The sequence below is a fragment of a genome, unplaced genomic scaffold (assembly GCF_019419815.1).
Source record: "Pyrus x bretschneideri cultivar Hongxiangsu unplaced genomic scaffold, Pyrus_bretschneideri_v1 Contig12, whole genome shotgun sequence".
In the NCBI taxonomy this organism is placed as follows: Eukaryota; Viridiplantae; Streptophyta; class Magnoliopsida; order Rosales; family Rosaceae; genus Pyrus; species Pyrus x bretschneideri.
This window is the reverse complement of record NW_025999413.1, coordinates 124,441-151,485: the sequence shown is the minus strand read 5'-3', so window position 1 is coordinate 151,485 and position 27,045 is coordinate 124,441. Positions and strand designations below refer to the sequence as shown.

The 27,045-nt window shown below is 38.5% G+C and overlaps 4 protein-coding genes and 1 pseudogene across 11 annotated transcripts; 3 read left to right on the top strand and 2 right to left on the bottom strand.

Moving 5' to 3' along the window:
• Window positions 1–819: 819 nt before the first annotated feature.
• LOC103937001 lies at window positions 820–6,628 on the top strand. 2 transcript variants are annotated; one of them, XM_009346904.3, is made up of 11 exons: window positions 820–971; window positions 1,378–1,450; window positions 1,674–2,055; window positions 2,147–2,283; window positions 2,743–2,856; window positions 2,966–3,049; window positions 3,257–3,424; window positions 3,619–3,775; window positions 4,319–4,479; window positions 4,557–4,683; window positions 4,859–6,628. In XM_009346904.3, exons 3-11 carry the CDS (start codon window positions 1,762–1,764, stop codon window positions 6,233–6,235), a joined length of 2,619 nt encoding a protein of 872 aa, XP_009345179.2. In that variant the 5' UTR covers window positions 820–971; window positions 1,378–1,450; window positions 1,674–1,761; the 3' UTR covers window positions 6,236–6,628. The 2 variants fall into 2 exon arrangements, with proteins under 2 accessions (XP_009345179.2, XP_009345178.2); XM_009346903.3 differs by lacking the exon at window positions 1,378–1,450.
• Window positions 6,629–6,778: 150 nt separating this feature from the next.
• On the top strand, window positions 6,779–10,836 carry LOC103937009. The gene is made up of 15 exons (XM_009346918.3): window positions 6,779–7,753; window positions 7,852–7,946; window positions 8,112–8,225; window positions 8,375–8,479; window positions 8,611–8,682; window positions 8,771–8,883; window positions 9,058–9,195; window positions 9,276–9,344; window positions 9,445–9,532; window positions 9,661–9,732; window positions 9,854–9,954; window positions 10,075–10,192; window positions 10,294–10,353; window positions 10,459–10,569; window positions 10,664–10,836. Exons 1-15 carry the CDS (start codon window positions 7,663–7,665, stop codon window positions 10,775–10,777), a joined length of 1,461 nt encoding a protein of 486 aa, XP_009345193.1. The 5' UTR covers window positions 6,779–7,662; the 3' UTR covers window positions 10,778–10,836.
• A 148-nt stretch (window positions 10,837–10,984) lies between these two features.
• On the bottom strand, window positions 10,985–13,394 carry LOC103937002 (UPF0496 protein At3g19330). Of its 5 annotated transcripts, none has more exons than XR_665755.2 (4): window positions 13,135–13,393; window positions 11,855–13,064; window positions 11,637–11,762; window positions 10,985–11,251 (listed from the first exon to the last, which is right to left on the bottom strand). XR_665755.2 is itself a non-coding variant. In XM_048577689.1 (3 exons), exons 1-3 carry the CDS (start codon window positions 13,241–13,243, stop codon window positions 11,747–11,749), a joined length of 1,296 nt encoding a protein of 431 aa, XP_048433646.1. In that variant the 5' UTR covers window positions 13,244–13,394; the 3' UTR covers window positions 11,320–11,746. The 5 variants fall into 5 exon arrangements, 2 of the variants coding, with proteins under 2 accessions (XP_048433646.1, XP_009345182.2); XR_007255836.1 differs by having other exon boundaries at window positions 11,637–11,750; window positions 11,882–13,064; XR_007255835.1 differs by having other exon boundaries at window positions 11,637–11,750; window positions 13,135–13,388.
• Window positions 13,395–13,550: 156 nt separating this feature from the next.
• Window positions 13,551–17,670, bottom strand: LOC103937004 (nodulation receptor kinase). 3 transcript variants are annotated; one of them, XM_048577691.1, is made up of 8 exons: window positions 16,939–17,670; window positions 16,344–16,697; window positions 16,037–16,245; window positions 15,380–15,506; window positions 15,081–15,152; window positions 14,674–14,860; window positions 14,367–14,499; window positions 13,551–14,064 (listed from the first exon to the last, which is right to left on the bottom strand). In XM_048577691.1, exons 2-8 carry the CDS (start codon window positions 16,492–16,494, stop codon window positions 13,801–13,803), a joined length of 1,143 nt encoding a protein of 380 aa, XP_048433648.1. In that variant the 5' UTR covers window positions 16,495–16,697; window positions 16,939–17,670; the 3' UTR covers window positions 13,551–13,800. The 3 variants fall into 3 exon arrangements, with proteins under 3 accessions (XP_048433648.1, XP_009345185.2, XP_048433647.1); XM_009346910.3 differs by having other exon boundaries at window positions 16,344–16,558; window positions 16,939–17,669; XM_048577690.1 differs by having other exon boundaries at window positions 16,344–17,670.
• Window positions 17,671–22,134: 4,464 nt separating this feature from the next.
• LOC103936997 lies at window positions 22,135–26,168 on the top strand (annotated as a pseudogene).
• The last annotated feature ends 877 nt before the right edge of the window (window positions 26,169–27,045 follow it).

Here is a 27,045-nt window from a genome sequence, read left to right as displayed (position 1 = left end):
ATGGGAAGGAAAACGTTTGTATTTTGGGCTTTTTCGGCTCCATTTTCTTCATAAATAAATAAATAAACATATAAAAACCATAAGTGGTAAAGGCGTATTACTATCCATGGAGAGAGAGAATACCGGAAGGCGGAAGAATAAGAAAAGGATAAACCGTTTACTCGAGGGCCAGAAGTCCACCGGCTCCAAAAACCTCCAATCCCCTAAAACACTGCCGTCAACTTCCCAGTTTGTTTTTAACGGCAACTCGAACGGCTCGCTATCAATGTCATGTTAGCAGCCAAGCCATGCACAAAGCACAAATTTTTGCCTTCTTATTTGTTGCTGATTTGACTCATTTAATTTTATTTTTTTGCTAATTGTGTATTTGCATCCTTCTATAACAGTGGTTGACCCAAACTCAAATTGAACCGTTTGGAAAAGAAACTCAAATTGAACCATGTAACCTTCAAATTAAAAGTTTAAGTTCATTAGAGGAGTATTTTATCCTACAAAATAAAAGAATAAAAAGAATAAAAAACGTTTTCTAAAGACACTTGAACTCTCTCAAACTCTATCTTAACCGCATACCTTGCTGCTGCAATCAGGAATCAGGAACCAGGGATCGACGCAGCCTCCGAGCAAGCGTAGAAGCTGAGACTTGAGCCGCGCTGCGCCGCGCCCGAGCGCGCCAATGAACCGTTCAATGTTAAATTAACGGTTTTGCCGAAGCCACGCACACTCGTCTCATCTGTCTCTCTCACGCTGTCTTATGCTGTGTGGTGTGGGCGTACGTCTCTCACCCAACTCCTCAACCCAATCCGATAATACGAAACGCTCCCCCCCCTTCTCCAACACTCTCTCTCTCTCCGCATTTTAATTGGGTTTTTTCTCAGGGCAAATTCCCAATCTTTTTTCTGGGTTTTCACTGCAGTTCTCCGCATTTAATTGGCTTTCTGTTCGAGGCCTTAAACAATCACCAGTTGTTTCAGGTATTGTCTTTTTCTTTTCTTTTTCCTGCCAAATTACGCATTCCGTTGTCTTGGGTTCCCGTTTTCAATTTCTGCATGAGGTATTTGAATGCGTTTCTTGTATGTTTTATCCCTTTTCTTTTCTTTAATTTTTCATATCCGGTTGGTTTTCATTGTCAATTTGGTTCCTGAGTGGGTTTCCAATCGTCAGCGAATATGTATGGGTATCTGGGGAATGCGTCTTCCATCCATAAGTTGCTGTTGTAGCGTTCAATTTTTAATCTTTTTATGGTATTTCAGTTTTCTTTATTTCAATGCGTGCAATTTTTAATCTTTTTATGGTATTTCAGTTTTCTTTATTTCAATGCGTGCAATTTTTAATCTTTTTAATATAATTGTTTGTTTGTTTTAATTTGGCACAATTCAGGGGTGTTTTGATTCGCATTTGAGGGATTAAATTGTTCAAGTAATGCCATTGAATTCTCCATAAATAAATTGAGGTTGGACGTTGACTCTATCTTTATAGTAGCTTACTCCTTTAAAGTGCCTTACAATTTACAAAGCAAGTACTCAGTTCAAACTGATAGATGGACTCACTCCAGTCCAGTTAGCTGCATTGATTTTGTTCACCACGTGTTTCGGGTTACAGTTTTAGTTGATTTATGAGGCATTTTGTAGCTATGGATTATAATGTACTTGTAAATGTTTGATATTTGATCTCAGGTTCAATTAAAAACGACGGCATGTGTTAAAGGTAATAATGTATGACGGTATAATGCTTTGACGGAGCTTTGTTTGACATCTTGTGCTAATGGCGGCTGATCAGCAGAGAAAGGGTTGCAGTTCTAGGGAGCAACATATAGCAAAAAAGAAAAATATTGGATTGCTTCAGGATGATTCAGACGTGAACTCTCATATTTCGCTTGAGTGGGATGGGAATCAGAACATGGTAGTCGCCAAAAGGGATCAAATTGGCATAAGTAGGAGAAATTTGAAGCCTTTTTTTGATTTTGCTTTCAACAGCTTTAATACATTGGCAGATGTTTTTGCTGTTCCTGAGGGAATCTATGATTTGGAAAATTTGGAAGATGTGCTTTCATATGAGGTAGCTTTTAATTTACGGTTAGCCACAAGCATGTATCTACTTTATGTTGTATTAATGCAACTAATATGCTATTGTTTAAACAATGATGCAGGTTTGGAATACTCAACTGTCTGAGAATGAGAAGAATCATCTTATGCAGCTTCTTCCTAGCGGACAAGAGGCAGAGGAAGTTGTGCAAGCATTGCTTGCTGGGGATTGCTTTGACTTTGGAAACCCTTTACTTAAATGGTACGTATTTTTATGTTATACTTGTATTGATGCAGTCCCCCTCCTCTTCTCTTTTCCTTTAATTTTGTTTCTTTTATATTTTTAAGAGTAAATAAATGCAGCACTGCTAAATATTGTTTTTTGTAGACTAATCAAAATTTAAATTAGTTCATGTTTCTTGTAAGAAAATGGGTTTCATGTGGTTGGGAAAAGTTTGTTACATCAATATTGCACTGTTCCATCTGTTTGATCAGAAAATTTAAAACAAGAAACTTTTCTGTTGTTTTCTGTTAAATTTTTTTTCAAACATTGTATGTTGTGCATGTACTATGTATCACTTTTAGAGGATTCTAATTTCTAACATGAAAGAAAAGAAAGAAGTTATTGTAGCTTTGTGAGTCTTAAATAGTAGCTTCTTTTATGACTAATAATTTAATTCCATAGTGTACCAATGATTTTAATTGAGATATATGCTTTCAGGGGTGCTTCACTTTGCTCAGGTGATTTCCATCCTGATGCCATACTTCGTAGGGAACAATGTCTAATAACTGATAAGAAAACATTCTACAATGAGTTGCAGATGTACCATAATGAGTACGTTACGCTTTTCCACTTTTTTCTGTAATACATATAATACTGTTTTCGAAAGGCTCACTTGCGCTAAAACATACCGTCACAATCCCTTTTATGGTTTTTGTGGCAGTATGATTGCATATTTACAGAAGTTGAAGGAGAGATGCGCAAGCTGTAAGGATCCTGAAAAGGAAATTGTGCAGAATATGTGGAGGTTGATGCTCACTGTATTTCTTCTTTTTTTTCATCTCATAATTATGAGCTTAATGAATGCCAAACCTTCCCTTTGATGCTCAACCAAGTACCAATTTATAAGGAGGAGGAATTCTTCTTCAAATTGTGTTTTTCCCTTCATTAAGTCATTTGACAGATTGCTTGGAGCCTTTTGGTGCTATTCTCATGGGGATTATACTTTATGCAGGTTAAGAATTGATGTCGAGAAACCAATTTTTTCACATGCAAATGAATCCAGATTGCATGATCTTGAGGAAAATGCCATAGTTACATCTGAATCTTGTTCTTGGGAGAAAGCATGCAGTAGTGATAACCAGATTTCCTCAGTGAACAAGGGAGGAGAATTTCAGAACAGGTAATTCAGCTATCCACATTTAGTCCTACCAGAGCGCCTATGTGCTCCAGGTTCATTTTAATTTTCTTAAATTATAAACGTACTTGGCTATGGCTACTTAGTGTATGTTTAGTTGACGTTTGATGATTTTTGCCACATTTATATATCAATCTACTTTGGACGTGCATGAGATCTATAAGTTTTTATTGTGTCAGGATCTGTGAGAAAGGCTTCCTAAAGGACAGAGGTAGAAATTTGTGGGTTACACCAGATGGAGCACTTAATGCAGGAGCAAGATCCAAAAAAGGAGACAATCTACACAGGCACAATATCTACAGTAGCGATGGTGCTAAATACATGTCGTATGTTAAGGTTGGTGTTCATTTGGTAATTCTGAAACTTAATAAAATTATGGATGGATTCTGTAAATCTGCGTAACCTAATCAGTCACCTCTCAGGCTTGAGTTTTGGGATCAGTGGTCGCTTGTTAAACTTAAATTGCCAGACACATACCTTAATGGCTTCTGAGCATAGACACAGAATTATCCCATTTCCCTGTTAAGTAGGACAAATAAGTCAAGTAGAAAAAAGTTGTAATCAGATGTTAGGTTTTGAACACAATTATGTTTGGAACTCATTGCCTCTAAGTTGTTTATTTGAATGGGTTTTAACTTTTTCCTACGTAACTGTTGGCAACTAGCGTATATTAACATCCATAATTTGTTTTATTTTTCGAGCCCAGTAAACCAACACATAGACAAGACACTCCTTTCTCTCTCTCTCTCTCTCTCTCTCTCTCTCTCTTCCTACACACAGAGCCATCTTTTTTCTGTGTACTTGTTGCTCTGGGTCATGATATATAACATTCTAATTGTAATGAGGCTCTTGCTGAATGGGTGCTTTTAACTATTTCAGATTAGCAAGAAGCAGTATGAAATTGTTAAGAGCCTGAAGCAGTCTGGCAAAAGCATTCAGTCCAGGTCTCTCGAGCGGGTTTTAGGTAACCTTGATAACTTTGTTGTACAACCATATGAAGTCTTTGTGGAAGAAGAACAGAAGAAGTTACATCAGCACTGGTTAGTGTCTAGTGAAATATATATTTTACTCTATATTTGATTGTCTGCCTCCTCAAAGTATAGTCTTCTTTATACAGGTTGCAATTGGCAGTTAAAGATATCCCGGCAGCTTATGCAAACTGGATAGAAATGCATTTACAAAGATGGCAAATGACAAAGTCTTTGGAGAAGGACATGAAAAGGAGGCTAAGGTCTCTGAGAGAGGTTAGTGATTCTGCCTTTATCTCCCCCCCACCCCCTTTCCTTTTTTTTTTTCTTTTTCCGTTTTAGCGGACGTATCTACCTTTATCAATCTGGTGGTAGCCATCCGTTTCTTAATGAACCTGTCTCCATTGTTGTGTGAGATATTTTATGGGCTGGTTTGTGATGGGGTGTTCAGGATGACGAAGGTGGTCACAACCTTGAACATGTGCTTCAGGATGAGATAGATATTGGAGCAACAAACTGTCAATCTCCCATGGAAGATGATGAAAAGTCCTTACCCAGCTTCCTACATGGTGATGAGTGCAACCCCACAGACATGGAAGATGATGAAAAGTCTGTACCCGGCATCCTACAGGGTGACGAGTGCAACCCCACGGACATGGAAGAAGATGACAACTCTCCACAGAAGCTTAGTGGAGGTCATGAGTGCAACCCCACAGATACAGATTCAGATGAACATTTCAGTGCAGAGTCGGATAATGATTCAGAAAAGCATATCATTATAGAATCAGATCATTTTCCTCCAAATGTACCTGATTACACGGAGAATCTGAGTACTGCAGATACTCCAGTAAACGAGGGAGCACAATTATGTGCTAGTGGAGATGTCTGGAAGGCAGTTAATGTGCCACATTCTTACTATGATTCTACCACATGTCACGCATATTCATCTGCCAGTGAGTTATCGCTTGCACATCTACAAGTTAATCAAGTTCAGCAGACACACTTAGGTGCTATAGAGTCCGACTTGCCTGTGAGAGACAGTGGGAAAGATTTAATGCACATACAATCAGAGAATGGTTCCTTCAGTTCTTACCGAAACCAAGATCAAAATGAAATGCTTCAATCTCTCTTTAAGGGTCAGAGCATGCTATCTTACAATCCTGAGAAGAAACAGACAGGGTTGGAATTCCAGCCACCAGCCAATGTGTTTATAGGTGATGGTCAGTTTTCAGCGCATTTTGAAGAGCAGCAACACCAGTCACTGCCTCTGGAGCAAGGGCAGAAGAGAGAGAGCGAGGTATACATGCAACCAAGATTACCTGAGAACATTTACTCTGATGGAGGTAGTTACTTAATTTCAAGGCCGGAACATTCGGCTCCAGTTGAAGTGCAGGATTGGGCTGTCAATAGTGTTCGTATGCCAGGACCTCAGCAATCTCACTTACATGGTGGAGAAGTGTTGAGTCATAATTGGTTTTCTGGTGGTACTAGTGCCACAAGTCAGACCATTGGGAATGGTACGAACGCAGATCAAAGCTTATTCGGTGTTCTACCTCATTGTAACCAATTGCGAGCAAGTAGCCCTTACCATCCCGTAGCCTCCGCTGAGCAGTTCATTTCCTCTAGGAGCTATGGAACGGTGGGTGGGGTTACTCCGAGGTTCGGAAATGTTGTACCACAAGCAGGAGCTGAACTTGATTACTTGGGTGGGCATGAAGCAGCCACTCCCATGATGCATGATGATATGCAATGGATGAATTTACCGCATCAGAACTCTGGTTTACGTGATCCAATGGGTAAACCATTCTTGAGGTCGTGGAACCCGTAAGACAATTTTCTTGCCTGGTAACGTAAACAGGAAATGGTGACAAGTGAGGGTTACAGTAGATGAAAGTGCAGAGTTGGAGATAGGTTTTTGACTTTGTACATACCTATACAAGGGCCAACTCAGCAGCGTGTACATATATGTTAGATGGGGGCAGAGACAGAGAGCAGCAGGCAGGGGTTGGGGGGGAGACCGTGGGATTATTGGACAATTCCTGGCATCTCAAATTTGTTAGTTGGTAGTTTAGAATTTTATTTTTCATTGGGAATCCTTTTTTCTTCTTATTCTCTGTTTATGGAGAACTATCTTGGAATAATTTTTTGGAGGCTTTTAAAGTTTTCTGTAGAGGCAAATGCTTGAATATTAGCATATCATGGCTTTGGTTGTTGGCTGGCATTTCCAAACTCTCTTCCTCTCATGAAATGTTGAATGCTTTTACCATCGTCGTCTATCGAAGTTAGTGTTTTGCAGCGTTTCTGTTTGAGTATGCCCCATCACCATTATCATCCACTGAGCTGAGATGATCAAACACGAGTCTCGTAGGTGGATCGTGCTTTCTAGTGACACTGTTTCTAACAGCAGCAGCAGTATTGGCATTTGGTGAGCAACCTTGTTTTACACAAGACTTGAAAATGAAGATGTGGTTGAATGAAATCTGATCGAAAATGTCGGGATTTGAATTGTTGCCAGTGCCTCTGTCTATGTATGGGATATGTCAGTTGCTCTTGGAATACAATGCAATCCCGCAAGCAACTGGATCATTGTAAAATTTGGCACAGAACGCACGGGGATGCTGTCTAATAGCGTTTCCTTCCGTGTTGAAAATTAACCAACCCCCTCCACAAAACCCAAAAAAAAAAAAAAAAAATAAAAAAAAAGCTGAAAAAATCAACCTGCATTAACCTCAAAACTTTGCGTAATTATTTATTTAATTTTGTGGTCTGAAACTCACAGGGTTTAGGTTATGGTTTTATTACAAGTGTAAGTTACGTACAAGAAGAGGATGTAGTGGAAGTAGGGTGGGGGGAAGCTACGCAGTAAACAAGTAACCAGAAAAGGATAGATGGAGAGGTCGAGCAGAAGAGAGCTACTAAAACAACGGGGATCCCCCAAATCCGACTCGAGACGTTAAAGACGCACTATTGTAGGAAGGCAAATGTTTGCAGGGTCGTCAGTCGTCGCTGCGGAGATAAAAGTGGCGGCAGTTACCACTTGGATGGGATCGTTCCCTACCTCCTCCTTTTCTCTTCCCTTCCCCTTAACTGCGTGCATGCATCTCTCTCTCTCTCTCTCTCTCTCTCTCTCTCTCTGCTTGTGAGAAAGAAAAGGGATGAAAGAAACTAAGTAATAGCTAGGCTTATTAGAATTAGAGAGTTACAGACAGCTGAATTAATCTCAAAGCCAAGGGCTCAACAAGAAGAAAAAGGAAAATGGGTAAGAAAGACGTGATTCGGTTAGAGCGTGAATCTGCCATTCAAGTTCTCAAGCCCAAACTCTTCATGACCTTGGCTAACCTCATCGGTTTGTACTTTGTACTTGTAATGATCTAATCATGCCATTGCCTTTGACTGTCTTTGTAATTCTTGCTAACTGGAACCTGGTTCTCAAATATTCTCTAGAGGAAAGTTCTGATCGCGCTGAGTTTTCCAAGCTCTGTAAGAGAGTCGAGTACACAATTCGGGCTTGGTATCTCCTTCAATTTGAGGATTTGATGGTATGCATTTCATATGCGAACAATATGCTATGCTCCGGATCATCTTTTCGCTTTTCTTTTCCAGATATTATTCATGCATGTCCCAAATTTCAATTATTTATTTCCGATATCTCATCAAGTTTTGTTAACTTTGACATTGTGTATTTGTCAATTCTATAAACTCAGCAACTATACTCCCTGTTTGATCCTGTCCATGGGAGTCAGAAATTGGAGCAGCAGAAGCTTTCTCCTCAAGAAATTGATGTACTTGAACAGAACTTCCTCAAGTACTTGTTTCAGGTTCTATTCTATGGCTGCTGTGCTTCCCCTTCTTATTCTTGTTTTCATTTCTATACCGCCGGCGCCCCATACAAGTAAAATGAACAAGAGAAAAAGAAACAGGAAATCTTCAAATGATACAAATTATGCACTGCCAACTCCTTTTACAGGTGATGGAAAAGAGTAATTTCAAGATTGCAACTAACGAAGAAATTGAGGTTGCGCAGTCGGGGCAGTATCTTCTAAACCTTCCCATCGTTGTTGATGAATCTAAGGTTTGTACCGTCTCCCCAAAATGTTTTCCTTCCATCACTAGTTTCTGTCCAGCAAAATTGCTTCATTGGAACTTTGGTTTTTATGTGATGCGATCTTCACGTTTGGTTGCTGATCCCAATATGTTACGTAGCTTGACAATAAACTTTTGAGGAAATACTTTAACACGCATCCTTGCCCAAACATTCCAGATTTTGCTGATAAGGTATTTTCAAATACTGCAAACAAACATCTGCAAGTTTCAAATCCCTTGTTAAAATTCGAGTGGCTCATTTGATGTTGTCTTGCTTCAGTACGTCATCTTCCGACGCGGCATTGGACTTGATAAGACTTCAGATTACTTTATCATGGAGAAAGTGGACATGATCATTGCACGTTGCTGGAAATATCTTTTAAGACTAACCAAGTAAGTTGCTTTAAGTTCTTCTTAATTTCTGGATGGAATGTTCCGTATTTGTAGCTAGAGAAACTAGTTATGATTAATAATTTTAATCCAACCAACATAGTTGAACAACTTCAAGTCACTTGACCATAACATCATTGTGCAAATAGAATCTTGTTGATAATTTTGTTCTTGCAGGACAGAAAAGTTCTTTTCAAAAAAGAAAGAGGCACAGCTCAAGATAGATCCAAAGAAGGATGATAATATTCGCCTCCCTGACCAAGATCCAGAGGACTTGTTTGTTGAACGAATCCGTATTGAAAAAATGGAACTGAGGTTGACTATTATATATGCCTTCGATTCAATCTTATTTTGATTATTTCCACTTCATGACAAATATATGCTGTGTCCTTCAGCATTCAAAATTTGCTGTGCAAGAACACAATCCAAGAGCCAACTTTTGATAGGATTATTGTTGTTTACAGGTACTACTTTCTATTTTATGAACTATCTTCTTTTGCATTACCTTTTTCGAAAGGACCTTGAAAAAGTAATTTATTGACAAGAAGAATTATGACTCTTCAGGCGAGCAAGTACCGAAGATAATGAAGAGCGGGGAATATATGTTAAACATTTTAAAAACATTCCAATGGCCGATATGGAGATTGTTCTTGTGAGTATCTCTATCTATCACTGTCTCCCTCAGGGCATTTGTACAGTGCTTTATATTTTCCCGTTGAAGTAACATGCATATAAGTGATGCACTGGAGTAAGAAATGAAACCTTTTGTCTTTCACACAGCCTGAGAAGAAGAACCCAGGATTAACTCCAATGGACTGGCTCACGTTCGTTGGCTCTGCTGTAGTAGGGCTGGTCAGTTTCTTGATAGCAGCAATGAAGTTTGTATTGTTGCTGCACAGTAATCTTGTCATTTTTCTTTTATATTGCGAAAATGCAGCTTAATGGTAATCACCATTTGTTTGTGTTACGGCAGGTTGCAGTTGTTACTTCGCTCGAAATGCCTCAAATTGATCTTTGGGTCATTTTTGCGATTATTTCCACTGTGATTGGTTACTTTGCTAAGACATACTTCAGGTTAGGTATTTTGTTGTAATATTCATCTGTCCTGAAATTGGTTGGGTGGGTTGGCACATTCTCTCAATTTCAATTTCAATATCAATAATATGCATCGGCATGACCGTACCGTACGTGTAGTTATCAGCAGAACTTGGCTCAGTATCAGAACTTGATAACACAGTCCATGTATGAAAAACAATTGGATAGCGGACGGGGTACTCTCCTTCACTTGTGCGATGATGTGATTCAACAGGAAGTAAGCCTGATAATTTCGGATGAATTTTTGTTGGACTGGACATTAATGTATTTTTATTTATTGGTGCAGTAACAAAATATTCTTGTTGAATGTATTTGCAGGTGAAGGAGGTGATAATTTCATTTTACATATTAATGGAACAAGGGAAGGCTACCTTACTTGTATGATATATGCATCTCCTCTTGGATTGGATCTCTTCCTGTTCCTATCATAAGAATATTGCAACAAAGTTGAATTGAAGTGTTATGTTTATGAATGTGTTGCAGGATCTGGACAAGCGGTGTGAGGAACTAATCAAGGAACAGTTTAACGACGACTGTAATTTTGATGTGGACGATGCAGTTCAGAAGTTGGAGAAATTGGGAATTGTTACTCGGGTAAGGCTTACGATCAAAGGTTAGTAGTGCTAGTAATACTCACTCGTTCTAATTAATTACCCATGCCTATGGCTATGGCTATGAATGAATTTAGGATACCCTTGGACGATATAACAGCGTAGGACTGAAACGTGCGAACGAGATCATTGGCACCACCACAGAGGAGGTTGTTCTTAAGGCAAAACAAGATTCCACGCCCAATGCTTGATATTTTCTGCTGCTCACAACTACTCCATTATATTTATTTCCTTGTTTGGAATCGAATTTCCCCCTTTTTCCTACTCGCAATTTGTCAATTCCCAATAAATACAGCCCTAGATGGCCGTCTTTGAAGGAAAATTTACTTGTTTCAATTGCTTTTGCTTCTTTTCTTTTAGTTCAAGTTTACATAAATAAAAAATAAGGCCAAGGGGCATGATCAAAGATGTTCTTAATAAATAAATATGTAAACTATATCCACATTTCAAACAACTCAACTCAACTCAACTCGACAAAACACAAGAAGCTTGAATTAACTCTTCTGAGGCAAACAACTATTCTCTTTCTCAAGTCAGCTCTCTGCTAGAGTGAGTAATGGTATTCACAATTTCACATCGCACATCGACCTGATGGTCATCAGCTGTGAAGCTATCACCTGGAACTGGAAGGATGACCGGATCATACATCCATGAGAAGCTGTCACCTTCATAGGTATTAGGTAAGACAAAAACAGATTCAGATTGGCATAAATTTGCAATAGCCAGCCAGCTCTTAAACAAAAACGTCAATTCAACATTTAATAGATAGCACCACGAGTCCAAGTCCATAATAAAATGAACAACGAGACGAGATTATACAAGCAATGATGATTGCTGATACAAGACTCATTAGTTGGAATAAACACTAAACAATGGACATCTCCGGATGCACATGGCAAAACCTAACAAGCATAGACTGTATAGAGATTGTTCTAAATCTTTACTCCTTAAGAATCAACACAAGAATACAACTTCAGAACATAAGCAGGCAGGCTCATACTTGATGATGCAGATGCAAATGAATATATTTACTCAGAACAAGACGATAACCTTGATACACACTTGAATTCAGCCAAGCCTCAAGCCCTGATTGTAATTTGCTGACGATATATTGGTGGGAATCAGCTGCTGAGTGGGCTAGTTGACGCATCTTACCGCCCTCATCTGTTAACAATGCAGCCAAGAGAAGATGGTAAGTACGCAACGCAATGATGCACGTTGGTACATTGCTACATTTGTTATAGGAAATAGGAATTACTAGCACTTACTCAGTAGATAGAGATTAAAGTGTATACATGTGCTGGAAAAGCCGCGATCTGGACCTGTTGACGGTGTTAAAGCAGAGGAATATATGCTCCTCAAGTTCGTCCACAAGTTGCAGGAAATTGGGGTGGCTCTTGTGCAGCTGTTTCAGCACCTCCTGAATTGGATGCTTGTCGACCGCAGTGCCACTGACAGATCCCCTATCCAATCCAAGGCGAACCAGAAGCTTGTCCCCCTCCACTGCGGCATGGAGGCGGCGAACGAGTCGGTCAATGGTGGCAAGGTCATTGTCGAGGACACAAGTACCCATGGCAGCAGCATCAAGTTGCTTCATATTGGCAATTTCCTTCTTCTCAGTGGTAGTCATGGTGCTGCAATTGCAACAACTGCTCCTTCTACCAGAGCCAGAGCCAGTGCTAGTGGCAGTGCAGCACAAAGGCGGCGCTGCAACAACAACGAGGGCGGCAGTGAGAGCGTGGACTGTGACAGCCACAGCAGAGACAGCGACTCCAACGGCAGTGCCAATGAAGCAGAGGGCGGAGGCAAGAGTGGCGCGGCGAATGAGGCGGATTTTGGAGCGGGAGGAGCGGAGGCGGCTGTCTAGCTGGAGCTTGAGCTGGGAGAAGCAACGGCGCATTTTGTCCAAATTGGGGGAGTCGGCGTCGTCAGGGGAAGGGAAGGGGTTGTCGTTGAGGTCGAACTGAAGAAAGACGTCCAAGGCCCGACGGCACTGGGACTGGCTGAGGCTGAGGTTGAGGCTCAGTGACGACTCCACAGAGTCAGAGTGGACGACGGCGTCGAGGAGTTGGTGGAGCGGAGCATAGAGCTCGCGTGCTCGATAGACGCTGCGGTGGAGGAGCAGCAGGCAGGCTTGGGTGGTGTTCTCGCTCTGGTCGAAGTAGTCGGAGACCAGGCGAGTGAGGGTGTTGGGCTTGGAGAGGCGAAGCGCCTCTTGGACGCACTCTCGGTTGGGCTGAAGCACTCGCCCCAACAGAAGCTGGTGCTGTCTCTGACTCCGGCGGTGGCGGCTCTCTTCATTATCCGATTCGTCGTGGTCCTCCTCCTCCAGCTGCAGCTCATCATGACCAGGATCATGTTGGTGGTCGTGGACCTGATGAACCTTGGACCAAATTTCATTGTAGGATTGGCTTTGGACGGCGCGGTTGTACTCGTGGGTGAGAGTGGCGGAGGGCGATGCCTCAGAGCTCGTTCCTCCTGAAATTACGTCAAAAAATTGAATTCAATTACCAAATTGTCAAAAATTGAGCCAGACCCAGACCAATACCTTGCGACGGGGGAGGCGGATGAGGATGAGTATTGCCATTCGGAGCCGCTGCTGCTGCTGGGGAGGGTGACGACGACGACGATAATTGCAGAGAGAGACATTGCAGCATCCTCTCCAGTCTCCTCTCTATTACAAACAAATTTACAATGAAATGAATCGCAGTTTCCTCTTCTCCAACTGACACCAATCTAAAAATCTTGTTCACTCGCAATAAAGTGAAAAGGCCTTCTCCTCAACTAGTGATGAAATGCCGTTATATATGTACGTTGACGAGAATTGCTATTAACAATCTAAACTTTTAGAGTGCAAAACGTACATATGTAACAGCAACCCAAAACCTACATCCAAATCCCAACTTATATTAACCACAAATAATGGTTTATATAACAAGAACAACACTGCTCTTACATTCATCATCGTGTAAAACTTATCAAATAAAAAAAATAATGCTTTATACACTTATCGAACAACTGATATATCTCCTCTCTTCTCTCTTCTCTCTTCTCTTTCTCTAGTTTCATGTTTCAGCAAGGAAACCTAAAAAAAGTATAACAATTTCCTTTTTCTTTTCACAGAAGGAAAAAAAAAAGCCTATTTCACAAATATCACTCCTCCAAGTTTTTTAATAATTTGGAGGATGCGATGCCATACGCACACAATGTCTTTTTATTTTGTTGCTTTAAATAGCTGACTTCCTGGGATCACTGTAGAAGTTCCTTCTCCCATTATTGTCGTCAAGCTCATCTCTTTCTCAACTATCCGGTCCAGCTCCGTTACCACATTGCTCATGCTTGGTCGCCTCTCACTCGAAGCCTCCACACATCGCATGATCAACTGAATCAACCGTTCCATAGCTTCACCTGTGAAGCTATTCCCCAACCTCCCATCGATGATGCACGATACATTGCTGCCCTCTTGAATATTTTGCACCTTTATACAAGACCCAACAACAAAATTAAACCACTTTAGTGTAATATTTTCACACATTAACAAGAAATTACTAACGTATTCAAGATTCAACAGTGATGTTGGCAAGTTGCAGCAATTAAACTTTTAACTATCATATTGTGTATAAACAGTAACAACAATCAACAGAGCAAGTATTTAGTGTACCATTCCCGGTCCTTCACTATATGATATAGAGAAGAGAAGCCAATGTAAGCAAACATTTGAATGCATACCATCATATGACTAATGCATTCCAACAGTTGTAAAGACACACTAGCACATACCCATTCAACCATGTTCTGGTTTGAGTCAGAAGATGCAAAATCTCTTGCTTCTCGCCCACTCACTAACTCCAGGAGGAATACACCAAAACTATAGACGTCACTTTTTTCTGAAAATCGTCTGAATTCTCTGACCCTGCAAAATTAAACAGAAATTTGGATAAAATGACAACTATTCTTAGCATTCGCTTGAATGGTTATATTGAACACTGAGAACTAAGGGCAATACACTCCAACCCCCCATCCCCTCACCCAACCTTATCCAACAAAGAGAGAAAAACAAAACAAAGAGAGAGGGAGAGACTATTACTCTGGAGCAAGGAACATCTCATCAGCAGTCACTTGAGAAGACGAGCCTGCAATATCAACTCTTCCCAGGAAATTGCGAATTCCCGCATCTGCAACCTTAGCTATGAAGTTTTCATCTACAAGAACATTGGCTGTTTTAAAATCCTTGTGCACCACACGGGGACTCAAAGAGTGAAGATGAGCCAAACCTGCAGACAGAGGAGCTAAATGAGTCCTAATAAATAGGAGACCGTTGCTTCCAGACTTCTCACAAAAAGAAGCAGGAACTTTAGAACATCTGAAAGTCTTACAGTTGCTGACAAAAGAATTTGACGGATCAATACTCATAACCGAATATTTTTTGTCTAAAGAGATGAAAACCTGATACCAGGAAAGCCACAAATGCTCACTGATTTTGCAGATGATCACCTTTAGCGGCCCCTTGAGCTATTGATAGGCGGTTCTTGAATTCTAGCTTTTCACGTGAATGCTGGCCAGTGCCTGCAAAGAAAATTTTGAAAAACTCCATATGCTGAAATTTAGGCATTATAGATACAACAATTGATAAAACAAAAGGGTTTCGTACGAAATACAGTACTGCATGTATGATAATTCCACATGCATATCACACGAATTTAAAGAAACCCTTATATGCTAAGTAGATATTTATATCACCAGCATAATTTTTGACTCACGAAATTAAATATGGTGGCTGGATAGAGTTTTACCGAACAAGTGACTGGAAACACTTCCACTATGAATGTACTCGTACACAAGAAACTGTAGATTATTTTCTTGGCAGTAACCCAAGAGAGTAACAATATTCCGATGCTGAATAGCTGAGAGATAGTGTACCTGATATAATATTCTGTCCAGTTAGATAAACCATGATACACTGTTCAATGCAAAAACACAAATAGGAATTCAAGGAGAGAAAAAACTAAAGCATATACCAGTCCATCAAATTCATCAGGAAGAAAAGTTGGTAAGGAAGAAAAAAAAACTGATTCAAACTTACGACCCGAACCTGTACAATGCGTTTTTTGTTATTTTTAATTGGGAAGTGTTATTGGCACTCCAAAATTCTCATTCTACACTCCTCACAAGTGTATTTTTCTTTCTAAATATATAAAGTTTGGAATGTAGAATGAGAATTTTGAAGTGCCAATAATAATTCTCTTTAAATTTTGTTCAAACAGCATATACCGGTCATTCTTCAAATATATATATAAGCAGTTAATGCACAACCCCTATCACCCTAAAACAAGCTCAAAATTATATATAATACTCGAATGCCGTGAAAGAGAAAACCCATCTGTCAAGAGGCCTTGCAAATTCATTAACTTTTTTTCTTTCACCTGTAAGGTTAGAACAGTGATCATTACCTCGTTGATAAATTCCTGACTAGCTGTTCCAGGTCGCTTTTTGATGGCTACAAGCATTCCATCCTGGAGAAATCCCATAAACACCTCCCCAAAATTTCCTTGCCCAATCAAATTTTTATCGCTGAAATGTTTTGCGGCCAGAGACAGTTCTTCCATATGAAAACGCCTTGCTTCTCGCATTGACAACTCAACCCCTCCATGTCTTCCCACTGCAAGTTATCAAAACAGATAATTGAAAGGCTGTTGTTTATGCTATACTAAGTGTGTTTCCCCTAGGAAGGAAACAAACATGTGATATAAGAGTTACCTTGAATAGAAGGATCAGAAGAACCTGTTTCAGAAGTTCTTGAAACACTCCTATTGCGAGATATGCAGAACCATATGAGTATGATACTTATCCCCACAAAAGTCACGGCTCCTGCAGCACCTCCTAGTATTGCTGCAAGAGACGCTGACATTTGGTATGGGAACCACTTCAACTATGGGTAGTATTGTTGTAAAACGAATTATCATGCATTGAACCTGGAATCCAGAGGATACAAAACGCAGAGGATGATAATCTACAGAAGGTGTGCACGGAAAGCAAGGGAATTAAATCCATCAGATGTAACTATTTCTTTTCAATTCTTTATTTCCTTATTATTGGTCTTCCATCAGATAACTAGAAAACAGATTAGACAGAAAGTTGTGAGAGTGGGATTAACTTTAAGGGAGCAAAATTTCAACGATTACAACGGCCGCAAAGCAATGGTTTTTTAAATCAAAGTCGAAGCCCTTAAAATCAAGTAAAATGTCATGCCAATAGTAGTGATATACATTCAAAATGCAATAGAAAAGAAAAGCAGAGTAACATAGATAGAAACAAAGCATCATTGTATCATGGGGTTTAGGCAGCTGCAAACCTCCAGTCCTTGTCCCAGAAAAGTAAGGCAGCCAGATGTCTAAATACTCGAGCTTCATTTGCCAATGGCAACACGAACGAACAGCCTCCGAATACAACGACAACAACAACAACAACGAGAAGAAGAAAGGAAATTGGCACCCAAATCCAATTGAAATTTCATGACATGGAAAGTTGCAGGCAGGAGATATAATTACAGAAAGAAAAGAGGCATGTTTGAAAGAAGGAAGGAATGAATGAATGGAAGAATATGCAGGTGGAAATCAAAATGTAAAGACAAGAGGAGAAGAGAGGAGAATCGGAGAAGTATCAATCCTGATTGTAATTTGGATAAAATTAAATTGAAGGGAAATGCAATCAAATATTCAAATATCAATATCGTCGTTGGATTGGATACAGACAATGCCGAAAGAAAGTGACCTTGCGCCGACAACACTTGTACTGCTACTTCTCTCTCGCACTCTTAACCAAACCACCCAAATTCAACTTGATCAACACAAACACATCATATACTAATAATATAACAGACCAAATTAAATAATTATGTTCTCTATCTCTCCTGAATTTTGACGATGGATATATAGTTCTAGTTCAATCAATCAAAGGGACAGACGGAAAACCCACCCACCCCCACCTCACCCCATGCAAATTCAATTTCAATTGCAAAGCAATCAACCCACCAAAGGTTTATGCTCAAGCACCAAAACAAAACATCAAATATGAGTCAAGCGTGAACCAGAATAACTGAATAAGAGAGACAGAGAGACAGAGAGAGCGCGTGTCTGTCAGCCTCTGTTTATTTATATATTTATTTTGGTCGATTATATATTTTTTTAAATGAATTTATTCTTTATGAAGTAATGTTATTCATATCATGTTTTTATATCACATTTCTATACCATTTTAAGTGGCATCTAATATAAAGAGTCATATCATTTGAAAAATTTGCAAAAGCCAAGGAAATGAAGGAGAAAAACTTATCGTATACTACAATCATCGTTTAATTAACTAATTTTTTTTCTTAATTATTAGTTTATTAAATAATAAATTAAATTTAAAAATCTGATTAATTCAAATGATGTGGTTGTCCACATCAAATATCATCTAAAATGATATAAAAATATAATAAAAAAATATAATATGAATAACATTAGTTCTTTCTTTGTGTTTATTTCTTTTTTCTTTTTTGTGTGGGCTGTAAAGCAGAATAATAGTTGTCTGCTAATGCAAGTTGGGAATTTGAGAGAGAGAGAGAGAGAGAGAGAGAGAGAGTGGGACTGAGGGAGAGGCCTCGTTGTGTGCGTGCAATACCAATACAGGTGGGACTAGCGGCACAATAAAAACTATCTTCTGCTATGCCAAGCTCGCCATTTTATCCAACTTAATTACCCAATACAACCACGTAAAAAAAATAAACTTGAAACTTAACTGCACAAAAAAAGACAGAAGGGTAAAGAACAATACAATCCCAACTTGACGGCAAATTTAAGACAATATACATTACGTAATACGTATACTTGTATATATATATATTTACTTTTCCGTTTTTATATATAAAAGCATTCAACAAAGAATCTTAAAAAGAGACGGAGAGAGCGAGGGAGTTGGGCTGGCCAGCTATGAGCTATGTTGACATGGCTGCTACTGAGCAATTAAATAATACATCAAACTAGTCTTTGATTAAACTATTAATTAAACACATATTAATTATATACAAACCATAATAAGCATTGTAACCTCTACGGTTCTCTATCTCTCCCTCCCTCCTGCCCTTTTCATCACTTCCGTTTGCTCATGTCATTTCTTCGTTTGGATTCTCATGATGATTACTAACAAGTAATAAATATTATTATTTAAAGGTTTGTTTTAGTTAAAATGATCTCTGAGATTTGCATAACACATAACTTTGGTATCTGAGATTTAAAATCAATAAAAGTGGTCCTGCGATTGTCCACCATTCATTATTTTGGTCATACCGTTAACAAAACTCAGTTAAGTTGAGGGTATAACACATAACTTTGGTCCCTGAGATTGTCCACCATTCATCATTTTGGTTCTTCCATTAAAAAGCTTAGGGACCACTTAACAAAGTTTTTTAACGGAATGACCAAAATAATGGATTGTGGACATTCTCAGTGATCACTTCTATTGATTGATTTTAAATCTTAAAGACCAAAGTTATGTGTTATGAAAATCTCAGAGACCATTTTGGCTAAAAAAATCTTATTTAAAAACTAGACAGAGTTGTTTGCAGAGATGCAGTGCTTTAGAAAAGACAGCTGAGGTTGCATTATAAAATTAATGATAATATGAAGAATAGTTTAATTACTTGTAAGTATATGTAAATTTTTTTATTTTTTCTATGTGATTAATACTCTTAACACGCCATCTTACGTTCGGTGATACGAGATAAATACTCTCAACATGTTCCCTTCCCTTACGTGTGACGATTTTTTAAGCTTAATACGTGGACAACACAAATCGAGTAACGTGGAGTATATGTGGTCAGTGGGCTTCACACGATGGACAATCTACTTTGATACTGTGAAGAAAGTTGAGATTCCACTATTAAATCAGTTGACAGTATAAAAAATAACTCAATTACTTATAAACAAATGCAATGTCCTATTTTTCTTCGACGTGGAACTAATACTCTCAACATTCAGCTTCACTTATTACAAAACATGTTTCACTTTTTTTTTTCTATTGGCTCTTAAACAAACAACAAAGAAAAAAAAATTCCGCTGCTCGAGATTTTATAGTATGAATAAGATGAGTATGATTGGAATGTAACTTGTTTTATATCCACGACTGGCGACTGCAAATGTTATGTGACACCAAAGCAGTATGAACCATAAAAAATTAACCAGTTATTAACGTCAACTTCTGAAATTCTTGGTGGATTCAATGATTTCTAATCTTTTAATACTAATTGCAATGGAACCTTTGAGCATTTTCTTAATTTGAAATTCTTTCTCATGCTATCGCAAGTCAAGCAATATTATGTCAATTTATGAATATTTAAATTGAGACCTCCTTCGGCGTTATGAAGAAAAGTACCATCAGATGCTCATAGGCATTTGATATAAACATGTTTTATAGCGCAGCCGCAGTTTACCTGAGAATTGAACAACATAGATTCAATGATCAATGTTCCGTTCCATGCATTCCTCATATGATTGAATTCATCTTATATAAAATTGGGAAGAAATTCATTGTGAAAAGGTTAGCTGTCAATATTGGATATCATACAACATTGTGATTAGAATAAAAGCAAGCGGTTAGTGTACCTTGTTCTGTTTCAGGCTTTCCCAAGGTGTACATATATTACTTGAGAGGAGAGGAGACTCAGGAGAGATTAGAGAGTGAGATATCAACGTGTAGCTAACTGTGGGTTAAAAGACGAAAGTCGGAGTGGCTGAGACATCTAAGGACATGATTGGGTCAGAAGTCAGAAGAAAGGTTGCTGCAGGCGGCAGCCGATCGAGAAAGTGGAATTGCTCTGCAGTAATGGAACTAGGTCTTGAGAGGGAAGTAACTAGAAATGCAGAGCCAAGGCAGCAGCATTTGAAATTTTGAAAGGGAAAGGGCTAATTAAGCTCCGATAGAATGCAGTCCGAGGTTGGATTTCGATTCGAGGTCACCAGCGGGAGATGCATGATTTTGTTGATTATCCTGCTTGAGCTTGGTAATTGTAAATATATAGAATCATGAACGTGATGTAAATGTGCTTTGCTTAATTATCATTTTTTGTTTAAACTTGAAACTGCCGATTTTATCTAGTCAATAGAACATTGCATGCACGTGTGAATACATTACAAACACGTGAAAATATCATTGTTATGGCTCATTCTGTGGTACATTTGATAGACGGAGTGGTATTTGATTGATCTAAAAATTGGTCACTAAAAACATGTACTCATCTGGTACTTCTTATAGTTAGGGATGGGTAACGGTTATGACGGACGGGTAATCGCGGTTATTTACCCATAACCGTTTATGTTCATACTCGCATAATCGTTTACCTGTTAGGTAATTGCATGAACGGTTATACTCATCCCCATAACCGTTTATAAACGGTTAACCATATCTATAACCGTGTACCCATTTAACTATAACCGTTTACCCATTTAATCATAATCATTTACCTGTTTACCCGTTTTTTAATCCGTTTATCTTTTTTTACCCATTTACCCCCTTTTTCATCCGTCTGCATGTTTTTTTTTTTAACAACTTGAAAATTACAAAAGAAAAATTTGTCATAATTTTCTTTTTCTGACAATTAAACGTTGTTATAGGTACATTTTAGCATGCATTTCCCTATTTTAATCATTTAAGTCCTCGTACAATTCTAATAATTAAAATGATAGTTTACGAACGATATTTTTCTACTACACCCAAGCAAATATTTAGTTTCAAGACCGATTCCAAACCAAAATTTTAGGAATCCCAAAATAATTTCGGAATTTTGAGACAAATCGGAAATCCCGAAATTGCTTACTGTAACTCAACCATCGATCCATTCTACAGAAGTTTATCTGGTGGATACCACCATACTAGTAAAATGACAAATACATTCATCATTCGATATTGCAGAAAGCATTTTTTTCAGTACATTGCCAGGTAATATACCAGACAACACAAAGCATCAAACTTCTTCCAGCCTTAGAAACATATAAACATGGGAAACAAAAAAAAATCAGATACGAATTCAACCACAGAACTTCGATGTTAAATTATATGGGTATAACCAATCCAACGGCCTATAATTTTTAAAAAAAATTATATATATATATTAAATTAAATGGGTAAATAGATAAATGGATATCCGTTATAACCACGAGTAATATTCATAATCGATGGATACCCATTATAACCGTGGGTAATACCTATAACTACCCATTTAAATTTCAGCGTTAAAATTAATTGAATTTGGATCAGGCTTTTCAGCGTTAAAATTCAATTGAATTTGGCTCCAGATGGTGATGATTTGGGCCGTTGGACCTCATGTTGAAGATTCGGAGGCTAGAATCCTCGACTTTTAAAGCGGACTAGGAGCGCAAAACTTACTCTACAGTTGGACACCAACTCAATTAAATAATTATTTTTTAGGAAAAACAAATAGAAAAAATCCAATACCCTCTCTTCTCTCGTCTCTGCGTCTGCGTCTGCACTTGCGAGTAGCAACCTTTCTTCTTCTGTTCTGTGTCCGATTGGATTGGATTGGATTGGATTGTATTGATCACAATCACATTTTTATTTTCTTTATTATTGGTTATTTTTTATAATTTGGATAGTGAAAAAGAAAAGTAAAGTTATAGAGTACACATAACATACATAGATACACAAACCAAAAAAATCAGAAATAAAAAATCAAATCGTATGATCGTGTCTGAGAGTGTGATGGGAATCGGCAACTTCTTCTTCTTGTTCCCCGATGGCATTGCTGACGATCCCCGACGACCATCTCAACTGTGGAGAGGAGGAGCAGTGGCCGATTACGCACATTACACCTGGCTTTTCATTTGCTGCAATGGAAATTCGTCTCGGTTCACTCGGTAATTCTCACTTGTTAATCCTCCTCCGTTTATATTTTATTATAGTATGCATTTCATTGTAATGTAATTTTGACTCTTCAATTCCAGAAAATTCGAATTTTCCTCCTCCATTTGGTGCCACTTGTCAGATATAAGGGGTATAGTCAAACTCGGATTTGAGAGGATTTTAAAAGACTTTAAAATTATAGTGTAGTCAATTAAAGGATTTTAAAATTCATTTAAATCTAGGTGTAGTCAATTAAAAGATTTTAGAATCCATTCAAATCTAGGTGTAGTTAATTAAAAGATTTTAAAGTATTTTAAAATCCATCCAAATCTAAGTGTATTCGAAAAATTAAGATTTTGGAAGATTTCAATAAGTTGTGGAATTTGTGGGATTTGAGACCCAAAAGTATATATAACCAAGACTAAAAAGAATTCAACCTCACCTCCTAGGATTTCAAATCCTTCCACCACAATCCACCACAATCCATTCAAATTCTTTAAAAATCCATATGAATTTTGTAAGAGTCTTTAATCCTCCTAAATCCTATCAAATCTATCATTTTTAAAATCCTTTAAAATCTTAGTTTGACTACACCCCCTTTCTTTAAGGTGTGTAGTCAAATTAAGATTTAAAGGATTTTAAAAATGATAGATTTGATAGGATTTAAGAGGATTAAAGACTCTTACAAAATTCATATGAATTTTTTAAGAATTTGAATGGATTGTGGTGGAAGGATTTGAAATCTTAGGGGTGAGATTGGATTCTTTTTAGTTTTGGTTATATATACTTTTGGCTCTCAAATCCCACAAATTCCACAAATTATTGAAATCTTCCAAAATCTTAATTTTTTTAATACACTTGGAATTTGGCTTTTAATTGACTACACCTAGATTTTAAAGGATTCTAAAATCTTTAATTGACTACACCTAGATTTGAATGGATTTCAAAATCTTTTAAAATCTTTTAATTGACTACACTAGAATTTTAAAGTATTTTAAAATCCTCTCAAATCCTAATTTGACTGCACATGGAATGCAATAATTGATTTGAGTAAATACAACAGAATAGATGCCAATGGAGGAGGAGGACGCAAAGCCAAAGCCAGGCCGAAGACGAAATGCCTGCAATCCCATTAAGAAAACCGGGCCTGTGTCCATGGATCACGTGCTTTTGGCCCTGGGAGAGACCAAGGAGCAGAGAGAGCTCAGAATCCGCACTCTCTTTAACTTCTTTGACACCGCAAATGTTGGTTATTTGGACTACGCCCTCATTGAAGCCGGCCTCTCTGCCCTCGACATACCCTCTCAGTACAAGTATGCCAAGGATTTGTTGAATGTCTGCGATGCCAATCAAGATGGCCGTGTCGATTACCAAGATTTTAAGCGCTACATGGACCATAAAGAGCTCGAGCTCTATCGCATCTTTCAAGCAATAGATGTCGAATAATGGTTGCATTCTGCCTGAAGAGCTCTGGGATGCACTTGTAAGGGCAGGTATCTCCATATAACCAACTCTACTACTGCTACTACTGCTGCTGCTCCTTTTCCTTTTCTCTATATTATCATATATTTTCCTTCCTTCATGCTTTCGTGTCTACTCCTTTCCTTCGTTCTCATCTACTTGTTTAATCATTGTGCTTTCCTTCTTGAATGTTCAAACATGTCAAGACAAGCTTGTCAATCGTCTCTATCTTCTTATGTTTTTTTGTATAATCAGTTTATCAATCTTTGTTTTTATCTAGTTTATCGTATCCTTAAGACTTAAATTATAGCTCGTCGTAAACATGGCTTTCCTTTGTTGGATTCTTTTCCTTCTATAAGCCACACCAGCCCCTCTTTTGCAGGGATTGAAATTGATGACGAGGAACTTGCACTTTTTGTTGAGCGTGTTGATAAGGATAATAATGGTGTTATAACATTTGAAGAATGGAGAGATTTTCTTCTACTTTACCCTCAGGAGGCAACCATCGAGAATATTTATCATTTTTTGGAAAGGGTATGCCTTGTTGGTATTAGGGAGCAGACTGTTGTCCAGGAGGTTATCAGTAAGCATGTCCATGCTAGTAGATATTTGATTGCTGAAGCAGTAGCAGGGGCAACGTCACGTACAGCTACCGCTCCTCTTGATCGTTTAAAGGTTATTTTGCAAGTACAAACAAAACGAGCTCGAATTATGCCAGCAATAAGAGAGATATGGGGAGAAGGGGGCTTATTGGGCTTTTTTCGTGGCAATGGTTTAAATGTCTTGAAGGTGGCTCCCGAAAGCACCATCAGGTTCTACACTTATGAAATGCTGAAAAGTTTTATTGTCCACGCTAATGGTGAAGAAATAAGGCTAATGTCGGCACTGCAACTCGCCTTGTTTCTGGTGGCTCAGCAGGTGCTGTCGCACAAACTGTGATCTATCCCATGGATCTTGTTAAGACACGAATCCAAACTTATACCGGCGAAGGTGGGAGAATTCCAAGTCTTAAAACTCGGTGTAGAGAAATATGGGTTCAGGAGGGACCCCGGGCATTTTATAAGGGTGTTGTTCCATCTTTGCTTGGGATGGTCCCTTATACTGGCATTGATCTTGCTGCTTATGAAACATTGAAAGATATGTCCAAGAAATATATTGTGCATGACGGGGGTAAGAATTTCATTTGCAAAGTAGTTTACTTTCCTCATCATTTTTAGGCTCTAATTTTATTGTGTTTTGCCCTAATTCTGGCACTATGTTATGTGGTGCAAGTGTTTCTTTTTTTTTTTCTTCTTTTTTTCTGTAGAACCTGGTGCTCTTGTGCAATTGGGATGTGGGACAGTATCAGGAGCTCTCGGTGCAACTTGTGTTTACCCACTGCAGGTTTTTAGGACAAGGTGCATTGTGGAAACATCGATATCTTGTTGAATTGATTTTTATGATATTTGTAACTTTCAAGTTAGTGTCTTTAAACTGACGCTAATTTTTTAACATGTTTTCAGAATGCAGTATACACTGATATGTATTCAGGAGAACCTTCCAACATGAAGGGTTAAGAGGATTCTACGAAGGAATATTTCCTAATCTTCTTAAAGTAGTTCCATCTGCAAGTATTACTTATATGGTTTATGAGTCCATGAAAAAGAGTTTGGATCTGGGATGAAAGAATTATGCAGCTCTAAGCAATGACCGGCAAGTAAGTTGCTGGCTGTAAAGTTGACAAGGATATCATGATGAGTGAATACGTTGAATAAGGTTCCAAATTGAATAGATCAAATCATTTTTTTTAGTCATAGGCTAGTAGCATAAATAAGAGTGCTAGCATTAGGTTTCGTGAAAGGGCAAAATTGGCTTGCCCATATAGTTGGGTGTCCGAAAACTTGTATAAAGCCATTTATGCAATGGGGCGGTGTTGTATTGTAACACCCCACCCCAAACACAGTGTGTAACTTGAGCATATTGTTATACCTTTGAGTCGATTGGATAATGTCGTGGTAGGTTTAAGAAGCCATCTGTGTCACTTGACAGTTTGATTGATCAGATTGGTTGAGTAGTACTAGTTTTGATGGCTCATTGTTTCCTATCAGTTCTCCTTATTCCTGCTTGTGTTCTTTCTTCTATCATCCGAAATATGTGTTAGGACAAGATCTGTTTCTTTATTTTTGTTGGCTTCAAATAAGATCTCTCTGGTGCCGGGGCCGTCGGCTCGGGCCTGTCTTCTGTTTAGATGTGTGCTCCTTGGGTTATGAGTCTTCAGAATTCGAAATGAATATAATCGTGCTCTGTTCTCTTCTCTAGTAGAGCCGGAAGGAATTACCTTCATTTGGGCATGGAAATTGGATATCCTAGTTTTGTCAACCTACTATGTCACATTTGTTGCGTAAAATTAAATTTGACTGAATAACTCACTAAATTTATGATGTATTGGCATATTTTACAAAGAAACAATGATAATCTTCAATTTTCTCAAGTTAAAATGTAGAAGATGAATTAGTATAGTTGACGTCGCACTATTATGTAGGGATTAATGTGACATCCCGTCCCGGAAATATTAAAACGTACATGTGAATTGTCAACTTTGCCCCTAGTTCGTTTTTTTTGACGTAATTGGTTGTTTTGTGTGTGTGGCATGTGTTGGACCACACCCACACCTGCACACACACTGTCTCACTCTCCCTCTTCCTCTGTCACTTTCCCTGTCTCTCTCTCTCCCCCGAGTCCTCTATTCTTTTTCTTCTTCCTGCAACGTACGGACACATACACAACTAAACCAAATCATCACAGATCGAAGAAACTAAGGCCATATTCGAGCTCGTGAAGCTCGTGGGAGTACAGCTGTACCATTTCCAGGTGAGAAACCAGTTGTTTTCACGTCAATTTCTTAAGCTCCGATTTGAGTACTGTTCATGCAAATTTAACCTAGCTAGTTTTTGGGATTTTGAAGCTTGTAGTTGTGTTTGTGAGGTTCCCAGGAGCCTCGGAGTGCTTCGTTGGACAAATTTGGACGTCGGGAAAGCTTGGTTCGAAGTTGGCCGGTTTTTGAGTTTGAAGACAGGTATGATCGCGTGGTTTTTAGCCTTTAAAAGTAGTCTATCGTGATTCT

Excerpts from the sequence above, each read along its gene's own strand:
- LOC103937001 (XM_009346903.3), top strand. The coding sequence starts at position 1,762 with ATGGCGGCTGATCAGCAGAGAAAGGGTTGCAGTTCTAGGGAGCAACAT. Across the intron at positions 2,056-2,146 it reads AAGATGTGCTTTCATATGAG|GTTTGGAATACTCAACTGTC; the intron begins GTAGCTTTTAAT and ends ACAATGATGCAG. Across the intron at positions 3,425-3,618 it reads GGAGGAGAATTTCAGAACAG|GATCTGTGAGAAAGGCTTCC; the intron begins GTAATTCAGCTA and ends TTATTGTGTCAG.
- LOC103937009 (XM_009346918.3), top strand. The coding sequence starts at position 7,663 with ATGGGTAAGAAAGACGTGATTCGGTTAGAGCGTGAATCTGCCATTCAA. Across the intron at positions 9,533-9,660 it reads CCGATATGGAGATTGTTCTT|CCTGAGAAGAAGAACCCAGG; the intron begins GTGAGTATCTCT and ends TCTTTCACACAG. Across the intron at positions 10,193-10,293 it reads ATGATGTGATTCAACAGGAA|GTGAAGGAGGTGATAATTTC; the intron begins GTAAGCCTGATA and ends ATGTATTTGCAG.
- LOC103937002 (XM_009346907.3), bottom strand. The coding sequence starts at position 13,243 with ATGCTGCAATGTCTCTCTCTGCAATTATCGTCGTCGTCGTCACCCTCC. Across the intron at positions 13,065-13,134 it reads TCCGCCTCCCCCGTCGCAAG|GAGGAACGAGCTCTGAGGCA; the intron begins GTATTGGTCTGG and ends ACGTAATTTCAG.
- LOC103937004 (XM_048577690.1), bottom strand. The coding sequence starts at position 16,494 with ATGTCAGCGTCTCTTGCAGCAATACTAGGAGGTGCTGCAGGAGCCGTG. Across the intron at positions 15,153-15,379 it reads TGTTTCCAGTCACTTGTTCG|GCACTGGCCAGCATTCACGT; the intron begins GTAAAACTCTAT and ends TTTTCTTTGCAG. Across the intron at positions 14,065-14,366 it reads ACCAGAACATGGTTGAATGG|GTGCAAAATATTCAAGAGGG; the intron begins GTATGTGCTAGT and ends TCTTGTATAAAG.